The sequence below is a fragment of the Equus caballus genome, chromosome 12 (genome assembly GCF_041296265.1).
Source record: "Equus caballus isolate H_3958 breed thoroughbred chromosome 12, TB-T2T, whole genome shotgun sequence".
NCBI lineage: Eukaryota > Metazoa > Chordata > Mammalia > Perissodactyla > Equidae > Equus > Equus caballus.
In genome coordinates this window covers 48028939-48055368 of record NC_091695.1, presented here as the reverse complement: position 1 = coordinate 48055368, position 26430 = coordinate 48028939, and the positions used below count along the sequence as shown (strand labels likewise).

General features: G+C 56.9%; 1 protein-coding gene and 1 non-coding gene across 8 annotated transcripts in view; both read right to left on the bottom strand.

Moving 5' to 3' along the window:
• KCNQ1 (potassium voltage-gated channel subfamily Q member 1) overlaps positions 1 to 26430 on the bottom strand; it is a 344780-nt gene that overhangs the window by 271770 nt on the left and 46580 nt on the right. For all 7 annotated transcript variants that reach the window (XM_070228554.1, XM_070228556.1, XM_070228555.1 and 4 more), the window contains 1 exon segment: positions 22157 to 22247. In XM_070228554.1, coding sequence (XP_070084655.1) covers positions 22157 to 22247 — 91 coding nt within the window.
• Positions 9391 to 9535, bottom strand: MIR8934-2 (microRNA mir-8934-2). Its single transcript, NR_128142.1, has one exon. It is a non-coding gene; the product is annotated as a microRNA mir-8934-2 (primary transcript).

Sequence of the window (26430 nt, the reverse complement as noted above, 5' to 3'; positions counted from 1 at the left end):
TCAGACTGCCGTAAAACCAGATCGAAAATAAGAAGTCAGAAAAACCATGAAACCAACCTAAGAGATGGATGAGCATATGGATCATTTTTTTTTTTTAAAGTTAACATATGAAAAGGAAAGATAAGCTAAATCAAAGAGCTGGTTTTGGGAGATTTTATATAAAAAATCCCTGAGTCAGAAATCAGCCCCTGTCTGCCCAGAGTGGATGCCTGGCCCTCCCAGACCCCGAGCTCTGCACAGCCTGCCTCTCCCTGCTGACCGCAGTCCTGTGCCTCCAGGTGTCAAACGCTCCCTGTCGTTGGGGACGCACGCTGCTGCACCCTGCTCATCCCCCAAGAGGTCTCCCCCACCAGCTGTTGTCTTCAGTGTTCCCCCTCTGGGAATGAGGTCAGCATGCTGTCCCTCGAGTCTTCTTGGCCACCTCGCTGTCCAGTCCCCCTCTCACATCGTGGCGCACACGGGAGATGCTCAGGAAATCGGTGCTGACGAAGCCTGAAGTCTGGCTAAAGTCTGAACCTCACGCCTGGGACCCCAACTCTATTTGCAGCCCGGTTCTGGGCTGAGTCCAGGGATGCCCGCCACCCACCCTGCAGCCAAGGGAGCCCGTCAAGGCCAGCTCCCCCTTTAAGGCTCCTTCCAGAAGCCCTGACCACCCCTACCCAGAAAGCTGTCTCCATCAGCCTCAGACTCGCTGCCCAAGCTCCATCTGCCCTGGGGGGACCTGGGCTCATGTGTTGGTTTGGGTCCCCTGGCACTCTGACCTGGGGAAGTGTGTCCCAGGCCCCTGTGCGCCAGGCACTCAGCTCACATCAGGGTCCTTCCAGCGCCTCTGCCCCCACGCACGCTGCGAGCTGCTCAGTGGGGAATGTGCAGAGCGCTGGGCCTCCTGTGGCCTTCAGAGTATGTAGGCTTCTTCCGCCTTCTGCCCACACCACTTAATCCCCAGAGCAACCTAATGAGGGGCAGGGGGGTGACAGTGAGGGTACCCCAGATGGAAGAAGTCCAACTGTGGCATCATGAGCTCTTCCCCTGTGAAGACCCCCAAATCCATGACCAAAAAGGTCCCCTCTGGGTGGGCCCCAACTGCCTGCAAGTTAGCAAGGGCAACAGGCCGAGGGGGAAGAGTGGGCCTCCCGGGATGGGAGAGGCCAGCTGTAGCCAGAGGGAAAAGGAGGAACGCGCGGTGAAGGCCAGATCGCAGGGAGGCCACATCTGGGAGGCGGGGCTGGCGGAGCCGAGCAGGGACCCTGCCTCGAGAGCCTTTGTGGGTCACAGGGAGGGGTACGGGGGTCCCTTCACAGCCATGGGAAGCTTCTGGGGGGTTCTAAACAAGGCAGGGACCGAATCTGATTCATCTTTTGAAGAGGCCTGTCCTGGTCGCCACGTCATGGGTGTTGGTGCAGCCGGGCCAAGGGAGGGAACAAGGTGGGCGGCCAGCATGCTCTGGACAAGGGGGAGCAGAGCCCAGAGCAGGGACAGAGTGAAGCGCAGGTCAGAGGGTCTGATCTCTGACCCCTACATAGCCAAGCCCAGACCTGTTCCCAGGAGGACTCAGGGGACACCCTCATCGTAGGGATGCTCAGTGCGAGCACAGCCCAGTTCACAGTCAAGGAGCATGAGCACTCACGGGAAAGAGCAAGAAAAGTCACAGCTTCGGGCCACATAACCACAGACAGGTAGGGCCCAATCTGCCTCTGAGACGGGGACCTGGGTCCAGGGCCCCCAGCTTTTAGATGGCTCCCGGGGGCATCAGCTGGCAGCCCAGGCCTTTGGCCCAGGGAATCCCCGCAGGCCAGGCCCGAGCCTGCGGTGAGGGCCATGTGATGGGACAGCATGGCGCCCCTCGAGCTGTGCGCGGGGACCCCAGGGAGGAGCACGTGGCTCCTGGCTCCTCCCCACGCTAAGGTCTGAGCCAGGAGCCTCATTTCGCCAAGGCTGAGGCCAGCAGCTGTCTGCTTTTGCTGATTCTAGAGATAGTAAAAAGAGCAGTGGGGGGCCGGCCCGGTGGCATAGTGGTCAAGCTCGTGCACTCCACTTCAGCAGCCTGGAGTTCACAGTTTCGGATCCCGGGCGCAGACCTACACACCGCTTGTCAGCCCATGCTGGGGCAGGCGTCCCATATAAAACAGAGGAAGATCGGCACAGATGTTAGCTCAGGGCCAATCTTCCTCACTGAAAAAAAAGAGCAGTGGTGGTTGGGGCTCAGACAGGGAGGGATGAGTAGAGAATATTGAGGAGGGGCACAGAGGATCCTCAGGGCATTGAAACTGCTTTGTGTGATCCTGTACACACCATTCCACATTTGTCAAAACCCACTGAGTATATAATCCCACTAGTGACCCCCAAGGCGAGCCGTGGACTTGAGTTCATAGCACTGCCTCAGGTTGCTTCGTCAACTGTAACAGACGCCAGCACTAACGCAAGAGGTTAATAACGGGGGACCCTGAGCAGATTGAGGGGCTATATGAGAACTCTCTCTACTTTCTACTCAATTTTCCTGCAAACCTAAAAATGCTATAAAAAGTAATCTATTCATTTAAAAATTTTGACTTATAAATGGAGTTCTATTGGCACAGACCACGCCCACTTGTGTCCACACGGTCTCTGGCCCTCTCGCTCTACACCAGTGGAGCTGGGAGCCGTGTGTGGCCTGAGAGCCTGAGACAGTGACCTTGGGCCCCCAACAGAGATGCTTGCCGACCCCAGTCTGTGCCATTGCTGGGACGCACGGCGAGTGACACCACGCTCACATTCCGGTTCCAGTCTGTCCCTCCCCAGGCCTGAGGGCAGTCAGCCCTCTGCATCCTAACCAGAAAGTGGCACCAGGGTCCCCCCCTGACACTCCATAGAGTGGAGACAGAGGCACATGCTGGGTGGCACAGCAGGCAGAGGGCCAAGGCCCCTCGATTCCATCTCACAGAAGGCCCAGCCAGGCCCGCAGAGGGGCCTCGCTACCGCCCAGAGCTGGCCATGTGCTGTCACTCATGTCTGTTGCCTGCCAGGTGTCCCAGACCAGCCTGTGGGAGCCTGGCCACCACACAGATCACCTCTTGTTCTCATCCTGGGCACTCAGGGGGCAAGAGAGCCCACTCTCGGGGCCATGTGGACAGACGACAGGCCCCCAGGAGCAGTTCCTGGAAAAGCAGACAGCCCAGAGCCCTCCAGAAATGGGACCCGCTGTGGCCAGGTCAGTGGGCACCACTTGGTCTCCATCAGGATCCACCACACCCGGCCCAGCATCACGGATGGGGGACAGGGTGGTGCCTGCCCACCCTGAAGCCTCTCACAGCCTCTTGGGAACCAGCTGCCCCATCCTGGAACTGGCAACTGAGATGTCCCCTCGCCCAGGGTGCAAGGGCTCAGGACATGGGTCGGACCCTGGGAGCCTCACGCCAGCATCTGAGCAAACTGGTGAGCGGTGATAGAAGAGGGCACCCATGGAAGAGAGCAAGGTGTGGGTGGGGAGGGGGTACAAAGATGGGGTGAGGGTGAGAGAACCAGCAGTTTCTGGCCAGTTCAGGCTTCACCTGCACCCAGGGCTGTCGCGACCCGGCCAAAGGGCAGAAGAGGGGCAGAGGGTCCTTGTGCCTGCCATTTCAGGGACTGACCACCACACACACACGTATCGCTGAACATACAGACGAATGTGTGTGTGCACACAGACAAGCTCTCACGTATACGCCGGCATGGGCCAAGCTGCCTGCGATGCAGCTGGATGACCTCACCTTGAAGTGGGTCATCGTGCTCCTCCTCCCCACACAGCTGCAAACCCTTCTTTAGAAATGTTGTCCCCGAGGGATTTGTGAACTCCAGAAACGTCTTCGCAGAATTCAGCCATTTGCAGACACGTACCCGTGACCCCCCAGGACGTCAGGGTGCCCCACTGCACCCACAAGGCTGAGAAATGGCGTGTGAACTGCCACTGAAAATTCTCAGCTATACGGAGATTTTCCTTTGTTTGTTCAATATGAAGTCTTTTAAAGAGACCTAAGAATACAGCAAATGACACGACAAAAAAAATGTGTGTTCCAACCCCACCCCTGCTTTATTTTTCTCCATTTCGCTACACTCGGTGCAGACATTTTTGGAGAAATAAAATGCGTCAGAATCAGTAAGAGCCTTCTCTGACCCATCTCCCCAGAAGGAGCCATTATTTGAGGGTGTAAATGCTTTCTACCCATGTTTCTATGCTTGCAAGATGTGCCATCAAATAAAAACACGTGTCCACGGGACGTCCAGGGCTGAGCCACCGTCCTCCATCACCAGTCGACAGCGCAGCTGCCTCCCCGCTGCTGCCCACCCCTGCTCGGCCTGTCCCCCACCCATCAGAGGAGAGGCACTGCCTGAGCCCCCGCGTCATCACAGAGTCAAAGCCATGTCCATAGCAGCCCCGAGGCCCCGCGCGCCAGGCCCTGCCCTGCCCTCACCCTCCCACCCTGCTCTGGGCCCCTCTTGACCCCTTCCACACACGCCATGCACACACTCGCTCAGGGTCTTGATGCGTGCTATCCCCTCTGCCCCGAAGTATCTGCAAGACTCGGTCCTTCACCTTCACACCGACGCCCCAGTCACCTGCTCAGCGAGGCCAACTACGACCCCTCGCCTGAGGACGCCCCTCCACCACCCACCTCACTTAGCACTTGTCACCCTCTGAGTACTCAGCTGTCCATCCTGGGTTTGTGCCGCCTGAAACTCATAGAAGAGGAAAGTGGAATAAGCTCGTTGTTTGCAGCACAGGACAAGGTGGGACTTGGGGCATATTGATACAAACCAATAAGCCAGGCAGTGAAGGGTTAAGTGAGAAGATAGGCATTACAGGAATCTTAAAAGGTGTAAGTACAAAGTAACTATTAGAACAAAAGGACAAGACTTCCTCAATATCAAAACATTTTTAAAGAGCAAAGAATACATATCCTGTAGCGAAAACTCCCACAGCAAGGATGACAAATTACACAATTATAAAAGACCACGACAGAGGCGAGACCAAGAACACCGGACAGGTTAATAAATGCAAAGGAGCTTAACTTATCCTTTAAGAGAAAAATATTTTTAATTTGACTCACAAAATAAGACAACGATATGCTCCACAGAGAAACCAAGTTTAAATAGAATGACACAAATAAGTTAAAAGTAAAATGAATGAAAAAGATATACCATACTAACACTAAGGAAAAGAATTTGAAGTGGCTATATTAACATCAGACAAAGCAGATTTCAGAGCAAAGAAAATTACCGGAGATAAAGAAGGCCATTTCATAATGATAACTGGGTCAATTCATCCAGAAGACATTAACAATCCTAAATATTAATGCACCGAATAACAAAGCGTCAAAATACATCGAGCAAAGACTATAAGAACTGGAAGAACGAAAAGACAGATCCACAATTATGACTGGAGATTTTGATGCTCCTCTCTCAATAATCGACGGAACAAGTAGAAAACCAGCAAGGGACAAGAGCCTGGACGACACCATCAACCACAGTGACCTAACTGGCATTTACAGAACAGTCCTACCAACAACAACAGAATACACACTCTTTTCAACTGGAAAATGGAATATTTACAAAGAGAAACCATATGCTGGGCCATAAAACAAGTGTCAATAAATTTTAAAAGACGCAAATCATATTAAGCATTTTCTCTGACCACCTGGGAATTAAGGTAGAAATCAATAACAAGAAGGTATCTTGAAGATCTCCAAATGTTTAGAAAGTAATACACAACTAAATAACTCCTGCATCAAAGGAGAAATCAAAAAGGAAATTAGAAAACATTTTGAATGGAATGAAAATCACATGAAACACTAAAATCTGTGGGATGTGACTAACGTGGTCTTTAGAAACAAAGGTATACCACCAAAGACCCAGAGCAGAAGAGAAGAGGGCTTGCCAATCAATGACCTCAGCTTCCACCTTAAATAAACTAGAAATGAGAGCGCAAACTAAGTAAGCAGAAGAAAAGAAATAATAAAAATCGGAGCAGAAATCAACGAAATAAAAAAAGAAAGAAAAAATTCAGCAAAATCCCAAATCAAAAGGTGATTTTTTGAGATCAGTTAAGTCGCTAAAACTCCAGCCACATTGATCATATATATGTACATATATATATATTAAAAAAGAGGCACAAATTACCAATATCAGGAACAAGAGAAGAGGCATTACATATTCTACAAATGTTAAAAGAATAATAATGGAATATTATGAACAACTTTATCCCAATAAATTTAACAACTTAAGTGACATGAACAAATTTCGTCAAACACACAAAATACCAAAGCTCACTCAAGAAGAAATAGATAACCTGACTATATCTCCTAAATATGTTCAAAATCTAGTTAACAACTTCTCATGAAGAGAAGTCCAGGCCGAGACAACTTTACTGATAAATTCCACCATACACATAGGGAAGAAAGCAGACTGGTTCTACACAAACTGTCCTCCTGAGGGGAGAGAGAGCACCCCCCAGCTCAGTCATGCCAGCCTTACTCTCACATCAGGAGCAAAAACATAAGAACCCTATGGACAATATCTCTCATGAACTTAGATGCTAATGTTCTTAGCAAAATTTTAGCTATCTTTAGTCCAATTTATATTTAGTCCAATTTAGTCCAAAATTTAGTCCAATAATATATATATATAAAAAAAGGTGAAACAACAGACCATGTAGGGTTTATCCAGGAGAATGCAAGTTTAGTTTAACATTTGAAAATCAATCAATAGAATTCACCATATGAAGAGAGTAAAGAAGAAAAAAAGTATAATCATCTCAAGAGATATAGAAAAAGCATTTGAAAAAATTCAACATCCATTCATGTTAAAAAAAAAAAAAAAACTCTCAGCATTAGTTTTGGAAGGGAATTTCCTCAACCTGATAAAAGATATTTACAGAAACCTACTAACATCACACTTGATGGTGAAAGACTAAATGCGTTTCCTTCCAAGACTGGGAACAAGGCAAGGATGTTCACTTGTTCCACCGCTAATAAACAACGTACTGGAGAGGCTGGCTGGCGCAATCAGTAAGAAGAATAGTAGACATCCAGATTGGAGAGAAAGAGGTAAGACTGCCTTTATTTGCAGACACGATCACCAATGTAAAAAAAAATCAATGGAATCCACAGAAAAAGCTACTAGAGCTAAGAAGTGACTTAGAAAAGTCTCAAGATGTAAGAAAAATATATCAAAATTAATCACAGTTTAAATACTAGCAATGAAGAATCAAAATGAACAAAGAAATTTTTAAAAAATGAAATACTTAGGTTTCTGACCACTGATGTGCAAGACGTCTACACTGAAAACTACAAAACGTCTCTGACCAAAACTAAAGATCTAAATAAATGGAAAGATATACAATGTTCATGGTTCAGAAAATTCAATATTGTAAGAGATCAACTCTCTCCCAGTTGATCTCTGGGTTCGATGCTGTCCCAAACAGAATCCCACCATGCTTCTTTACAAAAATTGTCGAGCAGCTTCTGAAGTTTATACAGAAATGGGAAGGATCTGGAATAATGGAAACAACTTGAAAGAGAAGAATAAAGTTGGAGGATTTACCTTATTTCGAGACTTCCAAAGGTACAGTGATCAAGGCAATGTGGTATTGACATAAAGACAGATTTTGGCGTAAAGAGATCAATGTATCAGAATAGAGCATCCAAAAATACATCCACATTTTTATGACAGAGTTTTTAAAAAGCCGTCAAGGTGATTCAATGGGTAAAAGATATTCTTTTCAACATATAGTCCTAGAATAATTGGACATTCATGTAAGAAATTATAAACCTCAACCCAAAATTCACACAGTATACAAAAATTAACTTATGGACCTAAATGTAAACACTAAAATGAAACTACCAGAAGAAAGTCTTACTAATCATGTGTTTGGTAAAGATTTCTTAAAGATACCACAAAAAGCATGAGCAGCACAAAAAAGGAAAAAGCAGTAAATTTGACTTCATTAAAATTGAGAACTTCTAGTCTTTAAAAGACATTATTAAATAAACGAGAAGGAAAGCAACAGACTGGGGAAAAATATTTGTAAAACATGGATCCATGTACCTAGACTATACAAAGAACATTCGCAACTCAGTAATAAGACGACAACCAGGTCAATTTTTTAAACAGGCAAAAGATTTGAAAAGATACTTCACCAAAGAAGTTACACGGAAGCTGCTTAAATTGCACATGAAAAGATCCTCAACCTCATTAGTCATTAGGAAATGAAAATTAAAACACAACGAGATACCGCTACCCACTTTTTAGAGGGGTGGGGAAATGAAAAAGACCGGCCATACCAAGTGTCAGTGAGGATGCTATGCAAGATGGTGCATGCAGCCACTTCAGAAAACAGTTCGTCAGTTTCTTAACTAGTTAAATAAACACCTACCATATTCTCCAGCCACCGTATTCCTAGGCATTTACCCAAGAAAAAAGGAAACACAAGTCCATCCAAAGACTTGGACACAAACATATTTATAAATAGCTCAGAACTGGAAAAGGCCCAAATGCCCATCAACGTATGAATGAATAAACCCACAGTGACTCATCATACCGTGGAATACAACTCAGGAATTAAAAAGCATGGACTCTGACACACGCAGCAACCTGGACGAACCTCAGAATAATGATGCTGAGGGACGGGAGCCAGACAGAAAGAGTACCAGCGGATGAGTCCACTTGTAGAAAACTCTAGAAAATGCAAACCAATCTATCCTGACAGAAAGAGACCAGTGGTTACCTCCTGAATGGGGAGGGCAGGAGGAAGGATCTCAAGGGCACAAGGACACTTTCGGGGTGATGGGTGTGTTTGCCATCCTGATGGCGGTGACGGTCTCACGGTGTTGACACGTGTCAAGTTTTATCAGGTTGTGTGCAATAAATATGGCGGTCTATCACGCGTCAATGATACTCCAGAGAACTGGCTTTGGTTTAAGTGAGCAGAGGAAATAAGCCGGAGGCCACAGCGTCTTGTGTAGATCCAGGCACACGTGCTGCCACTGCAGACACAGGTCTGTTTGTCCGTCTCTCCCTGTTGGATTTCCACTCAGGTGCTTCAAATAAACCTCTCGTTGAGGTCACTGGCTCCCAACCCTGCGCCTTGCTGTGTATGGACGGCCCTCCCACCCACCTCCCCAGCACCCCCACCCTGCCACTCCACCCTGCCAGGAAGAGGAGGCCACTGTCCCCCACTGTCCCTTTGGCCCTCGAGCCTGTCAGCTCTGGGCTGAGAACCTCCACCACACCGTACATGCCCACTCCCACAGCCCGGAGAGGGGCGGGAACGTGTGTGGGCCAGCCAGGCAGTCTTGGGGTCTGGACCCCACCACCTCCCAGGAGTCTCCCTCTTGCACACAGCCCGGCTCCGGGCCTGGGAGAGCCAGACCCAGCACAGTGCACCTCTCAGGTCCCCAAGCAGGAACGGTGGAGCCCTGGGGGCCCCAGGCCTGCTGCCCCACTGCCACCCTTTCTCAAGTGGGGTACAGAGGCCTCCAGGGGCCCCCCGAGCCCCCTTGGCTGCCCGTTTTCATGGGGACCAGTGACGGAACCTTATGACGGGCACTGTGAACACTGGGGAGAGATGGGAGATTCTTACATACTCCCCAGATGAGAGGGCATTGTCCCAACGTCCCAGGGCCACTACTGGTCTGACAGATATCATCATGACAAAGAAAACAACCTCGAGCCTGAGAGGAAGACAGAGACCCCGAGCATAAGGAGGGTGTGTGGGGAAAGTTCAGAGGATCTGGACAGCAGGGACCCTGAAAACAGTGAGGTCACCAGGGCGGGCGGTTGTGGTCAAGGCCAGACTTCCTCAGCAATCGCCAGGTCCGGGGACCTCAGGGCGTCAGCAACACTGAGAAATGAGGAGCCAACGGATCCCAGCCCAGTCCCCACCCTCCCCAGCCGGGCTCTGAGAACGGTCAGGGAGAAGCCACACAGGCCCAGCTCGAGGAATTGAAAATGAAATAAAGGCGCGCGCCCTCCCCCAGGTCCCCCCGCGAACCCTGCTCTGAATGCACAAATTCTTCTCAGCTCATCGTGCTCGGAAACTGACCAGATCATCGCCCGCCAGGAAGGGGGCAGGCTGCGCCTCTCAGCACACACTTGACATTTTGTTCTCGTCCAGGCTTCCCGTGCTGACAGTTTCTGGATTAAATGTGCAAATGGAACGTGGCCCCGAGGGGGTCTCCCTCCTGCTGGCCCGAAGCTGCGGGCTGAGCGTGCTCGTGTGCACGTGTGCATGCAGACACGTGTACGTGCCTGAACGTGCACGCCACGTGAGTGTGTCCACACGTGTGCCTCCGTGTGCGCCTGTCCCCGTGTATGTGTGTGTGTACCTCTGCTGCATCTGTGTGACTGTGTGTGCTGAGTCTGTATGTGCCTCTGTGTGCATGTCTGCGTAGGCGTGTGCCTCAGCATGCTTGCCTCTCAATTAGGCATCCAGGCTGCACCAGGCACGTTTTCCCCAACCTGCTACTTCAGCTGCCTTGACCTTGACCAAGCTGGGAAAACAGCTCGCAGCCACCCCAGCATGGTTTTCAGCACAGGGAGCTTCTCTTAGGCCCGTGGTGGTTGGATCCACTTTAAAATGCAAATGTGGAGCCGGTCACCATGAGCCTCAGGCTGAGGGTCTCTGCCTGCAGCCACTACCCAAGGGGCGGTGACGCTACGAAGGCCGAGGCCCAGAGCCTGCCTTCCTTCCCAGGCACCAGGAGATCTGCAGGATCCAGGACCACCACCTGCAGGAGAGGCCCATGCATTCGGGGTGGGGACCATCGCCCCCAACTCCCACAACCCTAAAGATGCTAGAAGGGTTTCTGGGCCTCTTCTGCATTTACAGGTGTCACCAAGTCCTCTTGAGCCCCGCTGGGGCCAGCCCAGGGGCCAGAAGGAGCTGACGGGCAGTGGTCCGGGCACACTGGGCTGGCGTAGGTCTAGGGCATCTCCCTGGGGGGTCACCCACGGCTCCCTTTGCCCCGCTCGCCCACGCGGTACACCCAGCCATCATGCCAAAATACAGTGGAGGAGTCTTAGCGCCCTGCCCCGAGGTCAGCTTAGTGAGGCAGGGGCCGGGGGCCTGGGTGCACGGGAGGGCGGCCCTCATCCCTGCAGGGCTGCACTGAGCCCCCTTCTTTCCGCCCTGAAGTCACACAATGACACACTTCAATGGCTGCACAGCCGGGGCCTCTGGTTTCCATTCTGCGTGACCTGGGGAGGCAGAGAACGTGATTATAACCCATCTGAATGCAGTATCCTGGGGCGATTATTCTGGCACCTGCACAGCCTCCAGCCCCCGCTCAGCGACCAGCCACTCGGTCAGCCCACTCATCCGGCTGCGACAGCTGGCGGACCCCACTGCGCCGCGCCCCACGGCCACGAGGCCCTGCGGGCTCATCCTATTATCCCTGACGACTTCCCCAGGGCAGCCCGCCGGGAGCCCCCACGCAGAGTGCGGTGCCAGGCCCCCACCCGCACCCGGCGACACGGCTGCCTGCTCAGCCCGAGCCCCGTTATGTTATGTCAGCTGTTACCCCGTGCTTAAAACAAGGCACTCCAGCTGGCCGGGGTCAGATGTAAAAACGAAGCCCCAACAAAACCCAGCCCTCCAGCGAGCCTGTGCCGGAGACCCCACTGAATGTGGCACTTAATGACGAGCTTCTCTCCAGCCCTGAGGCATAAAGGAAACACCTGTCTCCCGATGGCACACTCTAATCCCGCTCCATCCCGAATGCAGGAGCCCGTGGGGCCCACAGCAGCGCCCCCCCCACAGCGTCTGACTTTTGTCCTGGGCCTCAGGGAGACATTGACAATGAGCGCGCCCAGTCTTGGCGGGCGGGGTGGCAAGAAAACCCGGGAGCTGGGCCTGGGAGTGCCGGGAAGCCATGGCCTCCTTCATGGCACGCACCTTCCAGTCAGACCCACAGCGCAGAGAGACAAGCGTCATGAGGGGCCCCTCCTCTGGGGGCGGCTGCTGGGCAGCCACAATGCCCATGACGTCTCTGACTTCTTATGTAACATTCCCCGTGGTTTCTTTGACTTCATGTTTAACACTCAACCTGGCAGCCTGGGTGCATGGGAAGAGGCCCCCCTCCTTGGATAGTCGTCACCTTCTTGAAGGGCAAGAGGCCCTCCTGCGTCTGGCCCTGACGGGGCCTTCCTGCCAACACCAGAGGCTGAGCTAAGCACCCCGATGGACTAGAGCCGGCGGTCCCCCTCTCCCCAACCACGCCAGCACCCTGACCGGGGCGGCTCCACCTTTGGTTACCAACCTGGAGCCCACTCGTCATGATTATGAAAAGAGGAAAGCAAAGAAAAGAGGGGGCACAGTGGCAGAGGTGGCAAATATGAGACCAGCCAGACACTTGGGAGTGTCAGGGAGACAAGCCTGGAAACCGCGCACCCCAGGTGCCAGGAGAGGCCGTGGGGCCCGCTGAGCCGGTACCTGGGTGATCCCACCCCGTGCTCCTCCTGCCCAATGGGACATGAGGCCACCCCGCAGCTCTGCCAGGCTCCCCTGGGGCCTGTGCACCAAGACAAACAGGCTGCAGCAGGGAGGATGAGGGAGACATGGCCGTGGCAGACAGAGCCGTAGGGCGCGGGCCGGGGGCTCCCCCCTGGGCTCCCGGCAATGCCCCCCGCACCCACAGGTGGTCTGAGATGCTGCATTCACCTTGTGTCCCTTGGTTTTACAGCTTGAAAACAGGAAACACCAGGGAAACAAACAGCCAGGGCCAGCCACCGGTGGCTCACAGAACCGGGAGCCCTGCCGGCTGAGCCCTGGCTGGTCTCGGGGCCTCCTCTTGGCCATCGTGGAATCTCCCCGGGACCCGAGAGGACCCTCCTCTAGGCACAAGCCAGGGCCACCTCCCCCTTTCCCTCAGGAGGCGAGGCTGGAACCTACAGCCCCAGTGGCACCGGTGGGGAATGTGGGAGAGGTGTCTGGTGGGGGAGGGGGAACAGACGCCCCCTTCCCAGGTGACCTGGGGCTGCAGGTGGACGTGCCCCTGCCCCCCAGGACTGGGAGCACTGCAGGCCGAGCACACCCGCAAGCTCCTCCATCCCAGGGGGCCTGTGTTCCTCCCTCTGCACGGGGCCCCAGCGGACAGACACCGCCCCGCCGGCCGGGAGCGCGGCCCTCAGACCACTGGCTCGGGATCCGGTTACGTGTTTATTAGGGAAGTTTCCAACATTTTCCGCAGTTTCCTCTCCCTCCTGCGCAAGTCCCCCATGCCCTGTTCGAACAGACTTGATGGATAGGACAATTCTGGCCCGCAGCAGATAACGTGAGGCCCACTGGGGGCTTCACAGAGGGCGTCTTTGTTACAGAAACGAGTCACCGTAGGACCCCTCCACACACAGGGCCCGGTGTACTCATGGAAGGTTCCGGTTACAGCTGAGGATTCCCGTTTTCACGGCTCTGGGCTGAGGGCAGACCCCGCATGAAGGAATGTCAGCTGTCCCCCTCAGGAGCAGCTGCCTCCAGGCCAGGAACGCGGCCAGCCCAAACCCTGCAACCCCCACCGAGGATGGGGGACCTGGGGGGGGGGGTGTAAATTACGTCCCCCGTGGTGGGGACAGCCTGAGCCACCGCCCTGGGCCCCACAAGCCTCAAGCCCTCGGCCTTCTCCTGCTCAGACATCCTCAGGGCCCTGGGGACTGTCCCCTTCATAAAGTGGGACAATGGCATTTGCCCAAAGCCCAGGAGGGAAACCACGAAGGGAGGAGCAAAGTCGCTCTTGGTCAAGGAGGCCAAAAACCAGTGACAACCACACACGACGACAAAAAGCCATTCTAAACACAGGGATTCACCATGAAGCTCGCCCACTGACCTGGGGTGGACAGCAGGGCGCTCAGGGGTCCGAGGGAGCAAGGGGCTGCAGTGCGTGGGCAGGCGGCGCCAGGCGGCCCGGTGTGCGGGCTCTGGACATGGCGCAGGCTGCTGGCCACAGACTCACCAAGGAGGGGCAGGGCTCTTGTTCTCAGGGGCCCCAGCTTGCACGGGGGCTCTGGCAAGTTGGCTGAGTTTCCTTGGGGGCAGTGTTTTCAAATTCTGCTTGGTAGCCCCTAAGACTCTGTTCACAAACTCACTCAGGGACCCAGACCCGGGGGGAGCTGCAGCGGCTGCCTGGGTCTCCCTACCCCCGACATGGCTTGCGGGGGTGGCCCCACACAGGCTCGCCCCCACCAGACACACACTGTCTACACCAGTCCCTTCCTCATGGTCTGAGGAGCAGCCATGGACCCCACGTCCACCCCAGACCCCTCCTCCTCCTGGAGGCCAGCGTCCCTCCACACTGTCTCCCTGGGGTCGGCATCAGTGGGGCCTTGGGGCAGATGAGCAAGAGATTCCTTCTTGCAGCCTCACACGGGGCCACCCTAAGTCCTGCTGAGCAGAGCTGTAGGCCACTCGGCACCATCGGGCTGTGCAGCCAGACCCCACACCCACTGGTTCCAGGCAGCACCGCTTGTCCCTCTACCTGCCAGAGCCACCTGGAGAGAAATCCTGCCCTTCTCATTTACCAGCACAGAAACATCCGGAATACGGGCTTCGGTTGTTTAGGGCACTTCTTAGCTCTTAGTGTTTCTCCCTGAAAGCAGCGAGGCTCTGGCTTGCATGGAAAGTCAGCTCCCCAGGGGGGCAGCTGAGACCGCCACCCTGCAGAGGGACAACTAGACGCCTGAGCCAGCAACAGCCCAACTGTGGCCTAGTGGAACACGTATGTGCAAATGCAGGTGTGCAAGCAGGGGTGTGCGTGCGCCACGGCCTTCCAACGCCGGGGGTGGGGGGTCAGTCCCTCCCCCATCTTGGGCACCGGCCCCCTCTTACACAGGGCCCTGCAGTAAGGGTCCTGGGGGTGCAGACAAGAAGCCCAGGTCCTGCCCCCGAGAGCCCAACCTATTTGCACACAGACCTGGCACGTGGTGCTTAATAAATATTTGCTGGCTGAACAAATGTAGGAGACAGCACCCCAAGCAAGAGTCCACCGGGGTGGGGGGGGCTACATTCCGGGGCAGAACATCAGAGAAGGCCGGGGTGGGGGGAACCAATTCTCGCCACGCAGCTCTCATGTGCCGGGGACAAAGAGGCAAAGGAATTCAAGCCTCCAAAGCAGGGAGATGAGGTCTTCCCAGAGGACGCTGAGGTCCAGGGGAGGCGGCAGGCGACACCGCGGGGGGTGGGGGGAGGGGAGCAGGAAGGTGTCCCACAAGCACCTCTGCAGGAGCGGGGCTCTGTTGCAAATGTAGGAGTTCACCAAGTAGGGAGGCAAAGCCTGGGTGAGCGGAGCAGTGCCAGCAGGAGTCGGCCACAGAGAAAATAAGACCTTGGGGTTTGTTAATGGAAAACCTGGGCCACCCGCCGGTGCCCTGACCTTGGGCAGAAGTGACTTAAGTCACTCGGCCCCTCGTGAGTCGCAGCCCCTCGTGCGAGAAGGACATTGCAGAGGGCGTGCACAGGCGAGCTCTGGGTGATGGCAGCGGTCAGCCCTGACATTAACACAATCGTCTCCACCGGCATTTGAAGGATGTGGAGAGCAGACACTGGAACCGTGTGGTCTGCAGGGGCCCATGCAAATGTGAGCTGGGCTGGGGGGACCAGGGACAAAGCCTGCATCTTGTCCCACAGAAATGGGGGACCCACCAAGGGTTTCTTGGGGGGGCCCACAGAGTCTCTGTGGGGCCTCATTTTGCAGCTGAGAAACTGAGGCCCAGAGAACCGGAGGGTCGGGCTCTGCGCTTGGGGGGGGCGCGCAATCCAGCTGGCGGGAGGGCTGGGTGCCGGCGGCGGGGCTGAGGGAGCCTCAGCAGCGAGGGAGGAAGCCGCAGCGATGACCTCATCCCCCAGGCCTCCGGGCCGCGGCTCCGGGGTTTTCAACCACAGGCATCGCAGGACAATCCCCGGTCTGCTCTCCACCAGCAGGCACGGAACACCCTGGGTTCGTGTTGTGCTTTGAGTGCCTCTCTCTTTGTGTGGGATTTGAAAAAGAAAAAAAAAAAAAGGCTTCCATTTGAGAGACACCTGGGCTGGGGTAGGGTCTGTTGCTGCAGGGAGTGGGGGGGGTTTCTGCCACCGTGGCAGGGCGGGGAGTCACACAGAGGGGCCACCCAGACCCGGAACGCGCTCCCAGGGCGCGCGCGCGCACACAGAAACGCAGGCGCAAAGCGCAAAGACGCGGACACGCACTGTCCACGCGCGCACGTGGCAATGTGCACAAGCAGTCAGGCACACAAGCACACGCGCACACACAGGGCTTCCTCTGGATTCAGGAACAGTGTCGGGAGCCGTCTTGGCAACCCCAGAAGTGGCCTTTCTCCCCAGGCAGCCACAGACAAAAGCTCAGATCTCTCACGTGCCTCTTAACAGTTCCGGGACGGACCCGAAGCAGAGATGAGATTCCTCCCGAAATGGCTTTTTCAGGCCCACCGAATATCCCTGGTTCAGCAGAAAGCTTAATCCCTCCGAGGCCGCCCCGGGCCTTCCTTGCACGGAGCTGAGATAACAGCTTTCTGGCACCATAAAAGCCGAGCTAGGGAAAGAAATGAAGAAATATGGGCTCTCTGGGAAAACACAGCGCTGAAGGACTTTTTTCCACCATCTAAACATCACGCTGCTCTCCGAACCCTCGCGCGGAGCCCACCTCGCCCCTCGGGGGCCCCGGCTGCGGTCTGGCTCCCGCGCTCGCTCCGCGCTCTGGGCTCGGGCCAGCGGCGCCCGCATTAGGCAGACGGCAGCGCCACCTGGTGTCCCAGGGCGCAGCGCCGGGCGCGCCCCACTCCGGGGGCTGCAAACTCCGCTTCTGAAGCCCACTCCTCATGCCCGCACCGGTCTCCCTCTGCCGGGGGTCAACACCCCCTTCCCGCAGGCTGAAGCCCCCCCAGGAAGCCCCCGATTTCCGCCTGGGCCTCAAGCCCCAGGGCCTGTGTGTCCAGCCCATCCGGGAGGCTCTGAGCTGTGGGCGGGCTCCCTGCCTGTGCTGTCCACCCCCCCCCCCGACACCCACTTACTCCTCCTTCTCCTTCCCCTGGGAGGGGGTCCCCTCCTCCGGGAAGCCCTCAGCATCCCCACAGACACATCTCACCCCAAGTGCCTCTTCACCTCACACCTCCTTCCTGGCCCCACCACAAACATAATTCACACCGGCCCCTGGAGGCTGGGCCCCATGGTTGCCTCATTCCTGCTGTGACCCCAATGCCCCCTACCCCCATGGCCGTGACTCTCCAGTGGCAGCCGGACACAGCCAGCTCAAACCCACCTCGAAGGATCCGTCTCCACATGGTCAACGAGTTGGAAAGTCCTTGGAAACCCTGGCAAGGCCATCGGAAGGGTAATTCTGAGGTGGTCCTGCCTACCCCCTCCATTTTAAAGGTGGGGAAACTGAGGCCCAGGACCACACAGCAACTGGGAGTGCCCCTTGGGAGCAGCTCTGGGCACATGGGCTCAAAGGAGGGGGTTCCAAACCCGGAGGCACCAAGCTGGGCATGCGGCGTGAGCACGGCCCTGGGCCCCTGCCTTCAGGGAGCGTGGGATGGAGTGAGGAGATGGAACACCTTGAACCCACCCACAGAGCCCCTGTCACACCCAGATTGCTGAGAAAGGAGCGGGGCGCGATGGGAGGGAGGGATGGGGACCCCACAAACGGCAGGTCAGGGAGGGTGCACCAAGGAAGTGACGACCAAGGCGAGGCCTGAAACTGGACAAGAAGCTGGTCCTGTAATACGCCAGAGAAACAGCTGGGCCACTAGGAGAGCACGTGCAAAGGCCCTGAGGCAGCAGGAGCATCCGAGGGTCAGCAAACAGTGTGCTGGAGTGGAGGGAGCGAACGAGGTAGAGGGAGGTGCGGGGGCAGGGTTCCCTGAATGTTGGCACTTTGGGGCCCGAGAGAGAGAGGCTGAGTTGGTTCCAAATGCCACAGGGAGCTTCTGAAATGATCAGATGTTTGTTTTGGAAAGCTCCCCGCCCCCAACCAATGGCTGCTGTGTAAGGAGGGCGGCTGATGGGACACGAGGGTGGCAGGGAGATGGCTGATGTGAGAGAACCGGGGACAAGGGAGGAGGCACAGGGTCTCCGCCCTCACAGGGGTGGAAAGGGAGACGGGACCGGAGCAGCAGTGGGCTCTCTGCTTGGGGTAGGGGAGCTGTTCACTGCACACCCACCCCGGGTCCCTGAGGGAGAGGGAACTGGGCCCAGGACCTGCACCCCGGTGTCCCCCAGCCCATGTTGAGCCCCATCCTCAGCCTGGGAAACGGTGTGCACAGTTCAGAGAATGGCCACCAGGTGGCAGGCAAGCCTTAAAGATGTCAGGGCGGCGGGAGAGGTTGGTGCCAAGGAGGGAGACGGTGGGCAGGCGGGCAGCAGGGATGTGACAGGGGCCCTTGGCCACCTCCCCAGCTCTGGGCCCCACTGTGCCATGAAACCTCGACGGCGAGCTCTGTCTGAACATGAGAAGGGCTTCTGGCCAGTCTGGGAGGAGAGTGCAGGCCGGACCACCAGGTCCCTAGTCCCCAGGTTGTCATGGGGGTAACCCCTCCACTGGTCTGGTTTCCACCCCCCGCGTGGGGCGTGGGATCTCACAGGTACATCAGCGGTGATTCCTGGGAGCACGGGGCAGGTCCGTGGAGGTCCCCGCCTGCCGGGCCACTGCAAGTTTGATCCCCTCTCCATCCCACCCTCCCAGCTGCACCAGGACGTGGTGAGTCACCACCTGAACTCAGGACCCTCGGTGCCGACAGTGCCTGGATGCAGGGCCCAGGAGGGGGCACCTGGTGCTCTTCACATCAGCCCAGGAACTAGGTGTTGTCGGAGCCACTCAAAATCCGAGGGTGAAGCTCCCAGCAGTGGAAGGACTGACTGAAGACATCCAGGGGTTATATGGGCTGAACGGTGTCCCCCTAAAATTCATGTGTTGGAGCCCAAACCCACAGCACCTCAGAATGTGACTGTTCTTGGAGAGAGGGCCTTTTAAAGGATTAAGGCAGAGAGAGGTCACTAGGATGGGCCCTGATCCAGTGTGGCTGGGGTCCTTATAAGAAGAGACCAGGGCACAGACGCGCACAGAAGGACAACCATGTGAGGACACAGGGAGGAGACGGCATCTACACACCAAGGAGAGAGGCCTCAGGGGGAACCAGCCCTGCCAACACCTGCATCTGGGACGTCCAGCCTCCAGGACCGGGAGACACTAAATGTCTGTTATTTAAGCTGCCCAGTCTCGGGCACTTTGTTCCGGCGGCCCCAGGACACTCACACAGAGGGAGCAAGGCCAACCAGGCCCCTGGCCCCACCCAGGGCCCCAGCACGTACACACAGCAGGAGGGCAGGCTTGGAGTCTGGGCCCCACTTGGCAGGGTCCCCCGGGCGCCTTCCAGCCACTGCCTCCTGAAGCCTCGGTCTCCAGCGGACAAGGAGCTCAGCAGCTGCCGTGAGGAGAGGACCCGAGGAGCAACTCGCAGAGCAGCCGTGCTTTATGGGGTCCAGGCTGGCGCTCGAAGCACCGCATGAAATCCCAAAGCACCAGAGACGCCCGCCCCACCCCTGCTGTCCACCATCCAGCGCCTCCTTTGCTGTCTGGCCAGCGGGAAGGGCGGTCCCCACTCCAGGAAGCAGGCACAGGGCTGGCGAGGGCACCTGGGACACCCACGACAGACAAAAGCGTCACTTCTGCCCACCGTTCACCTGCAGGGGAGATGGACCCGCCCGGCCTGCCCCAGGGCCCACCCAGAGCAGGGGTTTGGGGACATTTCTCTCTAGGCCAGTGGTGGCCGACACACCACCCAAGTGCAGGAGCGGCCGGCCTGCCCCACGGAGCTGCAGCTCCCGGGGCCTCAGCAGGGACCCGGCTGGCACCCTCGGCAGCTTCCACAGGTTCCCACGACCAGAGGGAGGGGTGACGCAGGCGTGACCCAAAGGCGGTCCCTCTCACTAGGATGGCGGCTAGCCTACTTTTTGCCGTTAAGCCTGTCGCTGCTCTTCCATGAGAACGTATAACCTGATAGGACAGCAGAACAACACACCGGGACCCCAGGGGGTCACCCAGGGGACGTGAGAGGACCAACATCAGGACGTCCTCAGACCTGGCCATCTCCACGGATGCAGCAGAAGCACCAGACAAGAGGCAACACCATCACGTTAAAATCAGGCCTCACGTCGGACTCGAAGGACGCCTCCCGACCTGAGCAAACACACGTCCCTCCGCCCGCCCGAGGCCGGCACATTCCTTCCGGAGAAGCAGGAGGAGCCACTGTGACCGACGGAGGCCGCCGCGCCAAAGCCCCACGCGCTGCAGCACGCACCTGCTGGCCGGCTCCACACCCAGAAAACCCTAAAGGCCCGGAGGAAAGACTACGGACAACGATGGCAGAGTGTAGTGACACCCCAGGCTATGCCAGGGACAGAAACCCATGGTGTTCACGTACACCAAAAACCTCCAGAAAACATAATGGAAGAGAAGATGCCATCTGTGAGGGCCACAAACAATGATTAGTAGAATTAGGAATAAACCTAACGACGACTATGGAAAGCCTGTGTTACAAAACCATAAAACCCTCCAGATGGACAGACCACCATGACCGTGGACAGGAAGACCCCACACCAGAGAGGTGCCCGTCTCCCCCAGAGCCCTTCACCAGATTCCATCCGATTTTTCCCAGGAGCCAGACAAGCTGGCTGCAAAGGTCATTGGGAAGAACAATCGAACCAGACGTGCCAGGGAGCCCCTGAACACAGCCGTGCGCAGCGATCACGTCCCGCGATCACACAGACCTAGGACACACATCATCAAAGCAGCGTGGCCCTGGGGATGAGCCCAACAGACAGTGGAACAGACCTGGAGGAGCCCGGGGGAGACCCACGCGCATCTGGACAGCTGGGTGACGATAAACACGGCCCCTCGAGCCGGGGAGGAGAGCCGGACTCTGAAGGAGCGGCACTGGGTGACCGAAGGCCAGGGGCACGGAACAAGAGCGGGTCTGTTCCTCATGCCACACGCCGGGACGCTCTCAACTGCCAGCGACAATTTAAAAACACGAGAGTAACCCACACAAGCGCCAGAAGAAATCATGGGCGAGGTCCTCTATCCTCTCGGAGAGGGGAAGCTTTCCTGTAAACCGAAGTCCAGAAGCACGAAAGAAAGACACACCGGGCCCAGAGGAACCCAGCCCGGGAGTGGGTGCAGGTGCTGCTTGCGTAGGTGGTGGGGACGTCGCAGATAAGACACAAAAATGCAGAGACAGAAAGATGCCGCCGTCCCACAGGCCCCATGCCCACAGCCGTCAGCGTTCAGGCCGCCTTCTGGGGACAGGAGCAGGCCCCTGTGCCCCATCTTCTCTGCAGCTTCACAGCCAGGCCACCTTTGAGGTGTCCCCACTGCACCTGGCCCAACGTAACCAAGGCGGCGTGAGTCCTTCTCAGTGCTGGCTCCCAGGCCTCGCCAGGGCCACGCTGACCCGAGGCTGTGGGGACCCCTCCCAGGCCCTGTCGCTCGGCGCTCACGGCTGGTTGCAGGGAGAAGAGCCCTCAGACCCCACTCTCAGAGGGAGGGGCTCGGACAGGTGGGCAGGGTCGGGGCGGGGCCGGCACTAGAAACCCCTTCTGTCCTCGCGCCACCTCTGAACACCTATTCTGGGGCCAGGGACACAGGCACGAGGGCTGAGAGCCTCGAAGGCCTGTGGAAGGAGCCATCAGGTGGCCAGGGTGGGGACACTCTGGGTGTAGGCTGTGGGCAGGGGCTGGGACACGTGCAGGGTCCGGGTACCAGCCATAATCCAAGTCAGGAGTCACCCAGACCGGAGCCACAGCGCAGGCCCCTGCTGACCCCAGTCCCAGCTCCTCGTGCCTACATCCTCCTGTCCTTCCTTCCCAGCCCAGTTGCCTCCTCCTCTAGGAAGCCCTCCCAAACCACCAGGCCCAGGTGCCTCTCATTCTGAGGCCCTTCCAGCCTGGCGGTCACATCCTGGCAAGCGTGGGGGGTCTCCACACCCCCAGTCCCGGGTATCAGAGCAAGCCCACAGCTGCCGGCCAGCAGGGGCGCTCCAGCACAGGGTCATCGTGCAGGCGAGAGAGGCCAGGAGCCCCTCACTCCACCCACAGCCCCCACGCCTGGGACACGAGGAGGTCCAGCGTGGCTGTGACAGCTGGCTGGCCCCTCATGCTGCTACTTACCATCCAGAAGAGGGTCCCTGTGGCCAGAGTGACATACTGCTCGATGGTAGACAGCACGCTGAAGATGAGGCAGGCCAGGACGATGAGGAAGCTGCGAGACAGGAGGACATAGCGGTCAGCCCTATTGGTCAGCTCCTGTGGCCAGCGTGCCCCCTCTGCCCCTGCCACAGACACAAGCCCAGGTCCAGGGAGTCGAGGGGCTCACCCACCATGCCCAGCCCACCCCACCCAGCAGGACCAAGCCCCGCCCCTCCCCAGATGGAAGAACTCAAAGGGCCACCCAAACCCAAGTGTCCAGCAGCCGGTGAATGGGTGCACAAGGCACAGCCCACCCACACGGCAGGTGTCGTCATTGGCAGAAAAGGAGGACGTTCTGACCATGCTGTGGCGGGTGGACCGTCAACATGGCGCCAAGAAGCCAGGCACTGAAGACATGAAATGCCCAGAACGGGAAATCCACAGGGACAGGAATCTGACTGGGTGTCACCGAGGGCCAGAGGGACAGGGAGTGACGGCCAGTGGGTACGGGGTTTCCTTTTGGGGTGATGGAAGTATTCTGAGCTTAGACAGTAGTGATGTATGCACAACCCTGTAAATGCCCCGAGAATCAGTGAGGCACACACTTTATGCAGGGACCTCTCGGGGTGGGACCACGTCTCCATAAGTGACATCTAATAAGATTTGGTATCTGTTCTTACAAGTGCGTCCACAGAGCAGCCAAGGGCCCAGGGGGGACAGGAGCTCCCGGCCCCCACAGGGCGCCTGGTGTTTAGAGCACAGAACCCAGCCTGCTGGGGAGGGCGGGCCGACTCCTGCTAACTGGGTTAACTCCTGCTAACCTGTTAACGGGGTGTCACCAGGGCCCCGGGCTCCCCGAGGGGCTGGCGCCTTGGAGCCTTGGCTGCTCTGACCGCTGTCTGCTCTCTCCTCCCCGGGGCCATAGCTGGAGCCCAGGAACTCAGCAAAGGGAAGGGGGTAGGATGGCCCCCAGCCCGCCTGCACACCGATACCACAGACGGCAGCTCTGACCGAGCCCCAACCATAAAGACAAAGAACCCTTGCTTCCTGAAGGCCCCCGACCCTCCACGGCTCTTCCCCGTCCCTAGATGTCACCGAGCCAAGCTCCCAGCCCTCCTCCTGCCTGGGGGAGAGGGACCTCTAAGGGGACATTCCAGGGTCTGCAAGCACCCTCTCAGCGGGTTCTCAGGGACAGGACAGCAGAGGAGCAACAGTGTGGCCCCAGGGACACAGGTGTGGAGAGACTGCCGGCCCACGACTCGGACCCCCTACCCAGCACCGGGAGCCCAGGCTCTCTCCCCACCCCAAGACCCTGCTGCCAGGTGGTCCAGGATGACCTCCCATATCAAGATCCTTCGCAGAGTGACACTTGCAAAGCCCCTTTTGCCATGTAAGGTCACAAACAGGGTTAGGGGTCCGGACATGGGCATCTCTGGGGCCATCTTTCAGCTGACCGACAGTCCCCACTCCAACAAAACCGGCCGCACCTGTCACGTGCCCCCTGCCCCACACCACTGTCCCCAAGCCTTTATGCCCCACACGCGAGGAACGGGAGGCCCAGGAGGGAAGGGGGCTCTTTCGGGCCAGGACCAGGCCCCAGGGCTTCCCAGACCCCACGGCCAGGTTGTGCTCAAAAAGTTCTAATGGTTCATATCCTGGGCGCGGACATGGCACTGCTCATCAAGCCACGCTGAGGCAGCGTCCCACATGCCACAACTAGAAGGACCCACAACGAAGAATATACGACTATGTACCGGGGGGCTTTGGGGAGAAAAAGGAAAAAATAAAATCTTTAAAAAAAAAAAAAAAAGTTCTAAATTCTCTACGTCTTCTGCCTCCCAGAGCAGAGGCAGTAAAGAGAATGGCCTGTGGCCTCTCCTGCCCTCTCCAGGGCATCGTGGTGGCACCTGCCTCACGCCAGGCTGTAACGTGGCCATCCTTCGGGACCCAGGAAGGGAGCTCGTCTCTCTTCTCCAAGACCACGGACTCCAGCGCCCTTTGGACCCCGTGTCTGCTTAGGATAGTTTTCCAGTTCTGGGCTGCCAGGGAGGCAACCCACCATTCACTGTTGCTGTGAGCAGGACCTCAGCTACAGGACAGAAAGCAGGAGTTGGAGCCTGTTAGAACCGTGTGTCAAGTCGGAGCACAGCAGCCCTGAGCAAGGCCTTGGACACACTGTCAACCAGTCACGCACCCCACAGCTCCTGGACCTCACGGCCACGCTGGCTGCCCAGGGGCCTCTTCCACCCTACACCCCGGCCTGGCGATGCTCAGGACACAGACTGAAGTTGGCGGGGTGGGGGGGCGTGGTCAGCCATTGGGAGGATCTGGCTGGAGAAGCCCCACCTGTGCACAGACTTTGATGGTCCCCCACGGAAGGTACATCAGGATGGGTGTCCCACCCCGAGCTCCCGGTCAGAGGTGCACAGGGAGACCCCGGTGCAGACAGAGCCACAGCAGAGGCTCTGGGCCAGAGCGGGGGACCCACCCGAGGAGCTCCGCCCAGGCTGGCTGAGCACGGTCTTCCCCTGAGGACGAGGGGCTGGTGCCAATTTCTACCTGCGTGTTGTGCCTTTTCAGCCTTGCTGTATTCCGAAGACTAAAGAGCTCTTCAAATGTTGGAATACACCGTGCTGGGTTCGCAAAGAATCATTTAACAGGGTGTGCTCCTGTCCTGGGTGGCCGAGAGCCTCAGAGATGCCAGACAGGGTCCCTGCCCCTGGGGGCCCACAGCCTGGGGCGCCTGATGGCCCCTCCTGCCTCTGCAGGGCTGGCCACCACCCCTCCGTCCCAGCTCACATCCCAAGGCCCCAAAATCAGGCAGCCACAGACCCCCGAGGTCTGGGAGATGGAGGCCCAGGAAAGAAGGAATGTGACCTGTTTGCTGGGCAGGCGTGGGGAGCAGGGCCAGGGGGAGAGAGGACACCAACCCCCACAGAGGTCACCTCGGTGGGGTGGCCGAGGCTGCCCGATGGGACTCCCCAGGAGGGTGTGTGCATGTCTGCAGGAGGTGGCCGCTGCCAGAGGCGAGGGCAGCTCCATGCCCCGAGGGACAATGCCCCGCTTGTGCCCCTGCAGCTGATCCACCTCGGGAGCTGTGACCGCCAGCGCCAGCCTCAGGGACGTCCAGAATGTTATCGGCCATCATTTCAGTATCTGCAGCGGCCAGGTGCCCTGGGAACGTGAAAGAATGCAGGAACCCTGCCAGGGCCGCGATGGGGCTCAGCAGGAGGGTGCCCTGGACACAGAGGCAGAATGCCAGCGGCCCACAGCCTTGCCCCCCCACATGCTGGGGCCCCGGGCACCTGTAACGGTGGCTCAGCCAGGCCTGACCCCAGGAAGGGCCCGGGATGCGAGGCCTCCGTGACAGCATCTCCAGCCCATGGGGAAGCATCTTTCAATCCTGGGATGTTTCCCCATGAAGTTTAAAAAGTAAACACACAATTGGCATGCAAAGAAAGCGTGGACTGTTCAAGGCGCCCTCAGAACTCCAGCTCAAAAGAACTCGCCATTGGGTTAACTCGGGGGTGAGCTGAAATGCAGGACGCTCAGACGCAGCACCGGGACCCCTCCCTGGACGTGAGACGCCGTGCTAGTCCGCTTACTTTATTGAAGGTATGAAAAGGACCTGAGCTCTCTGAAAGGCTTTGTTGGTCCAGGAAAAATGTCGTGTAAAAGAAGGAACCTCAAGGACCTGATGCTGAGTGAAAGAAGCCAGACACAAAGGGACAAAACTGTGCGATTCCACTTAAATGAGGACTCGAGCAGTCAGACTCACAGAGACAGACAGTAGGATGGTGGGGGAGGGCGAGTCAGTGTTTAACGGGCACAGAGTTTCAGTTTGGGAAGATGGAAAGTTCTGGAGATGGATGGTGGGGATGTCTGCACAACAACGTGAAAATGCTTCATGCCACTGAGCTGTGCACTTAGAAATGGTCAGGAGGGTAAATTTTGTGTTATGCGTATTTTACCACAATTCAAATTTTTTTTTTTTATAAAAGGGAACTAAGTAAATGATGTCTATGGGCAAGTGCTGGAAGCTGACGGCGTTTAGGGCTGTAACCGAGGCTGAGCAAGTTCAGAGACGCGCCCCCCCCCTCCCCCCCCAGAACGGGACCTTCGAGGCAGTGACACACAAAGGGCTTATGAAGCCGCCGAAAGCCCCAGGCCGAGCGGGTTGGAATGTGTAATTTAGCAGATTAGGTGCTGACGTCTAAACCCCAGGCCATATCGGAGGGCTTCTCTTTGCACAAAAG